Source organism: Lepidochelys kempii, chromosome 4 (assembly GCF_965140285.1).
Source record: "Lepidochelys kempii isolate rLepKem1 chromosome 4, rLepKem1.hap1, whole genome shotgun sequence".
In the NCBI taxonomy this organism is placed as follows: Eukaryota; Metazoa; Chordata; order Testudines; family Cheloniidae; genus Lepidochelys; species Lepidochelys kempii.
This window is the reverse complement of record NC_136383.1, coordinates 19,279,439-19,287,706: the sequence shown is the minus strand read 5'-3', so window position 1 is coordinate 19,287,706 and position 8,268 is coordinate 19,279,439. Positions and strand designations below refer to the sequence as shown.

The window sequence follows — 8,268 nt, the reverse complement described above, 5'->3', positions numbered from 1 at the left end:
TCACTCCCAGTGCATTTAGTGGAGGCTGCACTTCTGGGAATGGTAATAGAGCATCAGAGAAAGAGGATTAGCTGATGTTGCAATAATATTCCACCTAGGATCTCTTTTTGAAAGCGGCATTTTGAAGAGGGATGCTTCAAAATGCTGGCCTCCTGCTGCAAAATCAGCACAAGTACAGGGTTTGCATCTGATCTCATTGGTGTGAGAGCAAGTCAAAAATGACTCCACTGTCTTACACTGGTATAAAAACAGTGTGAGATCAGAATTAGGCACTATTTTTCCTTAAGTGGTTCATCCATCTGAGTTGGCCATGCTGCATATGTTAAAGTTACCAGTTAAGAAAACTCTTTGTTTCTGCTCACAGCAGTTAGACTCCAAATAATGTTTCATTTTAATATAACCTAATAGCGAAAACTCAAACCATGTGACTATTTAGTCTGGTGTTTTTAATATTAATTAGGGGAGTCAAATAGGATTATTGTTAACACTGAAATAGTGATGCCATCAATGCAAAAGGATACAACTACGTTTTCTGTGCATTTATTACAAAATATTACGTACGTCCCATACTGAAGTGATACTTCATACACTGTACGTGCAGTGACTAGCCGCTCTCCTTGTTATGTGCAGTAGTGGCAATTAATTTAAAGTGCATTTGGACTGTAGACAAATGAATTTAAAGAAGTTGTAGATGCAAATATTTGTGTAATAAATCTAAGCATCCATTCTCTCCTTAATGCTCAACCATCGCTCCTAACAATGTTCATGGACATAATGCAATGAATTATAGGAGAACATAAAGCTAGCACAGTGGTGGGTCTATCTTCCCTGAAAAATACATTTATTTTATTTGCAAACACTTCTCCTAACTAATATTTAGCTTTTCCCTTTTTTTTACTAATTCAGTTCTAGGATCATAAATCAGCTTCTCACTTAGATTTATCCTTTTCATATTTAAAGCATCATTTTTCATTTAATTTCACATTGGGCAAACACCAGCTGAAATAGTGAAATCCTACAAAATCATCATGCCCTTATTGTTCACAGAATATTTCTCAGAAGGAACTGCTGACCTTAATACTGTCTATAGGGTAAATAAATTAAAAGATTTTTCCCTCCCCCCCACAAGTCATATATAGTTTGGATTTTTAATGTATATTTTAATACCCATCCTGGCAGTCATTGTCATCATAATCACCAATGGGTTTGTTGTGATAAACATCAAGTACTAACTTTCTGCTTTCAATGTCCATGCTCCTTGATACACTATCATCTTCCTGGCTGCTTGATTGACTTGCAGTGTGCTCTCTGGATTCACTATCTTCCTCTTCATTCGATTCACTTTCACTGGTTTCTGCAGACTTGCTGTCTTGGCCTTGCTGCTCTTCAGAACTGATGTCCTCTTCATTCGAATCACTGGCATTGCTCTCTTCACTGCTACTGCTCTCTTCTGAAGCACTTCTGCTCTCAACCGATTTACTGTGAGATGGTCCATCCTTATCTTCTTCTGATTCCAAGTTGTCCTCTGATTTGCTATGGTCCCTCGTGTCTTCTGTGGATTCACTGTCACTTTCTGATGTATTGCTGTCATCCTCAGAGGAGTCTCTGTCTTCCTGACCTTCTTTAGATTTGCTACCGCTGTGTTCATCTGATTTGCTATCCACGTCTGTGGAGTTTTCCTCATTTTCTTCCTGGGATTCACTACTCTCTTCACTTGATTGACTGGAGACATCCTCCCTGGAGTGGCTGGTGACATTTTCCTTTGACTGGCTGGTGACATCCTCTCTGGAGTGGCTGGCAACGTGTTCTTCAGAACAACTGTTGTCTTCTGTGGACTTGCTGTCCTCTTTGGATTTACTGTCATTGTGCTCTGCGCTATCATCCTCTTCTGAAGTATCATCACCATTTCGGAACACATGGCTCTGGGAAGGTTTCTGTGATTTATTGGTGCTTTTCCGCTTGCCGTAGCGGTGCTCCCTACTGGTTTCTTGGCTGCTCTCTTTGGAATGAATGGCACCGTGAACCATGTTGGAATTGCCAGCTTCACTCTCAAAGAAGGATGGGTCATCACCTTGCATTCCTTCATCATCAGAATCATCCCTCTCCTCTTGGCTACTGCAGGCACTGTCACTGTTGCCTCGATTTCCTTTGCTGGGGACATGCCTGCCACGACTGGCATCCTCCCCATGACCAAAGCCTCTGCTCTCGCTGCTGCTGCTGCTCTCGCTGCTGCTCTCGCTGCTGCTGCTGCTGCTGCTGCTGCTGCTGCTATCTTTTTTCCCCATAGCGGTAGCTCTATGGTCACCATCTAGATCTCCATCAGCAACTGCACTGTGCTCATCTGTTCCAGCAGGACGAACAGGGTATCGAGGGTCTGCCCCCTTAATTTCTTCCTCGTTATTTTCATCAAAGGTATCATCTCCGCTCTCATCTTCCTCATCTGTCAGATAATTTCTTTCCTCGTCCCCCTTGCTAGAGTCGAAGCCGTTGGATAGGTAAAGAAATCCATCATTTTCAATGTCACCATTGTCTTCTGATTCTCTGCTGTCCCTGGCGTGGTGATCTCCATGGTCACTGCGGTCAATAGCAAGAATCTCGTTTACATCCTCCTAGAGATGTGGCAAAGAGAAATCATTGTAAACACTTCCTTCCTGTATTTTACAAATGCGACTTGTTTACTGAATTGTGTAGGCCAAATACTACTATAATTTATACTCGTGCTACTGCATCAAAATTCGTAATGCTACATGGGTGTAACTGAGAGCAGAATTTGGCCCAGTATGCCTTAAAATGTATATCTAACAAATTAGATTTCAAACCACCAAATAAAATAATAATGTTACTTATTTTACTCCTTATTTTAGGAGTCTTAAAAATAAGTCCCCCTAGAAATTGCTGCTCTACTAGGATTCAATTTAGATACTGTAAACAAGTAATCCACTCGTTTAAAATGTGTGTCCTCACTGGATTTATGGCAGGAGAGGGGTGAATTTTAGTTTATGGCATTACTTGGTTTGGGATGACATGGCTTCATCACACTCACTATAAATAGAGCATGATGTGATATAACATGGCTCAAGCCACAAAATTCTGATCCATCTTTTGAAGTTCTGGGTGTTTGAATACAGGGATTTGGTTTGTTCCATTTCTACATGTAATTGTATATGCCTTAATATAACTCCTAAAATATTCTACAGTAATGGTCCACACACTAAAAGCAGTGATCTGGCCCATTGCACCATTCTGAAAAAAGCCAGAACTTCCACATGGACTCCATGGTGCTGTGCTCTTTGGAAAATCTTGACCAGTGTTGTTTTCAAATTTATAGTAATTGATTTCAGGCCCATTTGTGCAATAAAAAATGGGAGCTGCTAATATTGAGCTCTTTTGAAAATCTGACCCATGGATGAATATTGAGTTTTTGTGCTTTGGACCATAAAGATGTAAGAAAATAATGCTTCCCATATGTCCACAGGTCTGTTAGGTATCTGAACAACGTTTTTCATGTGAAGGACTATAATCTAGTGGTGAAAAAAAACGGGGGATAGGGCTTCATTTCAGATATAATTTTACACAATTGTATATTTTTGGTTATGTTTTTCCATGTAGTCAAATTTTGTCCTATAACAATTTTGCATATATGTGAATTTCAAATACATCCAATTTGTTTGTCTTTAATTGACACACTGCTCCCATTACAAAGCCAGAGGAGTGATACTCTATTTCCCATGCACTTACCCAAATCCAAATTTGTTCTCCAAAACTCAGCTCAGTTAGCACAATCCTCTGTCTCTTGAAAACAGAGCCTGATCTGATTACAGTGCTAATTTACAGTAAATTATCTGGGATGTGTTATGTTGTAGCCCTATGTTTACGGCAGATTGAATTAAGACTGCTAACCACTTTTTCTACTCAGACAACTGGCAGAAGAAGAATGTTATCTGCTAGGAAACTGAGCCTTATACAGGAGAGCTATGTACACTTACCAGAGAGTTTTTCTCAGTTGATTGATCACCATGACTGTTTTCATCTACTTCTTCCACATCATCAAGGTCACCAGAATCCTCATGATCAGCCCAATTTTTACGATGAGCCTGCTGAATTCGGAAACTGTCATCCTCTTCATAGTCTTGAGTGCTCCTTGCATCGACATCATCTGGATGACTTTCAGAGCTCCTGCTAGAAACCACGGATGGGTCGTGGTTTTCTTCATCAGTGCCATCATGCTCATCAGCATTGGAGTCCTCTCCTCCAGTTTCTGTACTGCTTTTAGGACTGCTGTAAGCATCGCCAGCCCAATCTGCTTCCTCATTCAGACTTTCTTCGCTTGCTGTGTCCTGTACAAAAAGGCGAAATTAAGGTACTTTGATTAAGCAAATGTTATTGCGGTTTTACTGATGCTATGGTAAGGGCCACATTGTGTCCATTGGTGTAAAGTAAACTGCTTATTACCGTTTGGCTTTGGGGTCAGGCAAGCAGTGTGAAGACTCTTAATTACCAGTTCCTCTGCACGGGTTTTATTTGTTTCTAATGAGAACCACAGCTTGCCTTATGCAAGAAACCCCAAACATTTGTTTATGCTTCATCTTGCGGTTTTTATTGAGTAAAAGAGATGGGTATATATATATGATGGCTCTGTCTTAGTAACAGCTCATGCATTTTGAAGTGCTCTGAATCTTTTTATACTCAAGTAATCTCAGTTTGAGTAAAATAAAAGGAGTGTTTTTATTATAGTTGCCATGGATGCAGCTGGCGTTTCAAATGAACTAATTGGGTTTTTTGTAAAGGGATCATTCAAAATTATATCCAGAAATTATTTGGTGTTGTCACTTAAATTTCATTGATAGAGATTTGCGAAACCCTGGGAGGCTTTTGGGCTCAGGGAAACCAAAACCACAAGTGGTTTGGAGTCTACCAGTTCCATTTTTTTAGAACCAACAAAGTATAAGCTTTCAGAGTCAGGAACAAATTATTTGTCCCCCACTGGGAAGATGGGACTTTCTTCTTTCCAGTGGTATAAAGTTCCCATTTCTAGCATTATGGGTTTGGGAGATACCAAACTTGAAAGCTGTGATACTATTACATTTAAAGAGTAGCTATTGGTCCATGGCTGAACCATGCCTGTCTCGTGCCTCGCGCCTCGCATTGTGGGAAGGTCAGGAAGAAATTCCATATTTGGTGGTGAAGGGCGAAACATTGCTCTGGCAGCATTCCTATTTTAAATGGCAGCTCTCTGAAGCTGTTCAGATCTTTGGATTGTTACAGTAAGTCTTGTGGGGATAGATTAGTGGGCAGCACGTAGTTGAGGTGGCCGAAAGCATGTAATGCAATTTATCACCTAGTTATCATCTCCACATATGGGGGTGGGGGGATGTAGAAATGGCTGAAACCATTATGAATTAAAATGACCTTGAAAAATGGATATAACTCAAAGCCTAGAGGTGTAGCAGCTATTTTAATCTAGTAGTGTTTCGAGCGCTATTAACCAGAGACCAGTTCCGCTTTACAATGCTGTTTCATAAGCTATTTGCTGAAATAGAGTCTTCTGAAAAACTCTTGATGGTCAACTTACCCCCCATTCTTCAGAGCTCTCAGAATGGGCATTTTGATGGCTGGGCACCTAAACACATTGAAAAGACAACTTATGAATGAACAGAAGTGGTACAGAAGGTCTTGGGCATGCTTAAAATGCTGAAACTAGGGATTTTAATGATTTTATAATAAGTACTTACAGGATGAGCACAGGATAAAGCCCAGAGAGAGATTACCAGGAGTACTGTCTTCATATTGATTATAGTGTCTGTAGCTGCAATGAAGTAGGAGTGTTACAAAAGAGTATTTTCACATGCTCTTAATTGAAATTCAGCATGATTGATTATAACGGCATATAAGATTTTCAAAAGCACCTAGTGATTTTGGATGCCTCGGGTTTTGGTGCCCAACCTGAGACACCTTAAAAGATCCTGATTTGGAAAGAGTGCTGAGCACATGCTCTTGTCTAGCGCCCAAAATCTCTAGTGGCTTTTGAAGCTGGGCCATGAAGATTAAGTTAAATTTCATGTTTTGGTTTGGAATAGGGGATACCTGGAGAAATGCAGATTTTTCTTGATTAAACTGTAATGACAGGGTGCAAAACAGTTTATGATTCGCTAGTTCCTTAATAAGAAAAGGAGTACTTGTGGCACCTTAGAGACTAACCAATTTATTTGAGCATAAGCTTTCGTGAGCTAGCTGTAGCTCAAATAAATTGGTTAGTCTCTACGGTGCCACAAGTACTCCTTTTCTTTTTGCGAATACAGACTAACACGGCTGTTACTCTGAAATCTAGTTCCTTAATGACTGTGTCACCCAGGGCTGCTTATCAACCTGTTAAAAAGTTTAGTACCACAGATCACGGTCACAGTACCGAATGTTGTCTATTGCTATTGGTACTTTGTTTTAATATTTACATTTTCATCCTAAATTAGTAGTGGAGAAAAATCACATGGAGCCTTGCACACAATCTGTCCATCCCAAACAAAATTCTGGAATAGGCTAACTGTGTACTGGGGGGCAAATTCAGTCTCACTGAATCAGTCTAATGCTTCACAAAGAACAGATTTTAGGAGTGGGTTTAAGTAATCTTTTTCTTTGAGAATTAAACCCTTTTGTGTAACATCAACCATAAACATTGCAATGGGTAAGTCAACACATTTTCGCTCTTTCAGACTAACAGGGGGCCTGATTCTGCCACCCCGACTCACACGAAGTAGCATCTAACTACACAATAATTGTGGAGCAAGGCGCGCTGCAACAAGGGTAAAGGTGGCAGAATCTGTTCCACGGTGTCTTTGTGCAAAAAGATATATCTGAGACTGAGTCTATTGCACGGGATACTCTAACACCATAGCCGTCTGTCACAAATTTGCTGCATTTCCGCCCCCCCAGGCAAAGAAAATCAGAATTATAAGGCCTCACATATAAACATCTTTACTCACAGATTTATACACTGGGTAAATCAGATAAACATGTGACACAGAAACAAAAGATAAATGTGCTCTAGGAAGGAAACACTACATTATTTTACTTGCTTAAATAAGCGCACACAGATCTCAAAATGAGAGATGAGCTTTTGCTTTTTCCTTAGAAAACAATCTGCCCCCTACCCCTCCTCTCTCTCTTTCCCAGAGATGTTCTGTTGTGCTTTTCTATAAATCACAGCTCAAGAACTGTTAACATGTACATGCTGTTTCATTTTTCAGAATAAACCAAAGAAATTAAAATAGTTACTTCTGTATGCACGTCACACAGGCTTTCTTCAGGACTTCTTAGCTTTGGCAAGTCAGATGTCACAAAGGCATAGGACCAGTTAAATACCTGTATCGCCCTGTTGCTTTGGTAGCTGGAGCCTCCTCCACTAGTGCATGAATTTAAACTCTGCTGCAGATATGATGGCCAATCTGCACTCTCACAGGGTGAATGATGTCATAAGGTGTCACTGGGAATCCAGCACCCCCACACTTCCTTCAGCCTCCAGAGAGAGATTTTCCCTAAAAAAAGCTTTTTGCGGTTTCAAAATGACTAGCCTAGTTTTCATATAATGAAAGATCTTGCTAAGGCTTTATTTTCATTTCTAAATTTATGCCATTCACATACATACAGGGTTACGAGCACAAACAATTAGAGTGTCACCCACACACATGGCCAGATCCCGGTCATACTCAGGCAGGGGTTGTTTCCTGTTAATGTATATTTTCAGGTCATACAAGCAGACAGTTTGTACACTTATGCTCCAGGAATTGTATGTTTTTAACCACCTTGTGAGAACACGCTGAAAAGGATCAGGATGAAATCTCCTTGTTCCACAGGTGCTATCTTCACACAGTAAATCTGGAAATGGAGAGCCTGGTCCCACTTTTCTCAAACTCAGTGGGCATTCTCCCATCAGCCTCTGTTGATCAGGCCCTAGCTCTGTTTATGGAAAGGAAAAGCTAAATAGGACTTGAGCCAAATAGATGCATGTGCTAGAGGAAGCCATACAGCAGTTCGGGTGGTGAGGTTTTTCTTGCCTTCTTTTATCATCCTCTAGAGGTCTGAATTTGGGCTGGGAGCCAGGAATTCCTGAGTTCTAATCCTGGGTTGGACATAAACTTCATATATGACTTTTGTCAAGTCACCTAACCCTCTCTGTTTCAATTTCCCCATCATTAAAATGAGGATAATAATACCTATCTGCATTGCTGTGTTGTCATGAGGATTAAATACTTTGAAAAGCACTATGTATGTGTT

The 8,268-nt window shown here is 40.3% G+C and overlaps 1 protein-coding gene across 3 annotated transcripts; it reads right to left on the bottom strand.

Annotated features, from left to right (window-relative positions):
• Positions 1-468: 468 nt before the first annotated feature.
• LOC140910212 (uncharacterized) lies at positions 469-7,946 on the bottom strand. Of its 3 annotated transcripts, none has more exons than XM_073340634.2 (5): positions 7,797-7,946; positions 5,733-5,806; positions 5,573-5,620; positions 3,987-4,337; positions 469-2,609 (listed from the first exon to the last, which is right to left on the bottom strand). In XM_073340634.2, exons 2-5 carry the CDS (start codon positions 5,784-5,786, stop codon positions 1,161-1,163), a joined length of 1,902 nt encoding a protein of 633 aa, XP_073196735.2. In that variant the 5' UTR covers positions 5,787-5,806; positions 7,797-7,946; the 3' UTR covers positions 469-1,160. The 3 variants fall into 3 exon arrangements, with proteins under 3 accessions (XP_073196735.2, XP_073196736.2, XP_073196737.2); XM_073340635.2 differs by lacking the exon at positions 7,797-7,946 and adding an exon at positions 7,270-7,537; XM_073340636.2 differs by lacking the exon at positions 7,797-7,946 and adding an exon at positions 7,357-7,537.
• Positions 7,947-8,268: the final 322 nt, after the last annotated feature.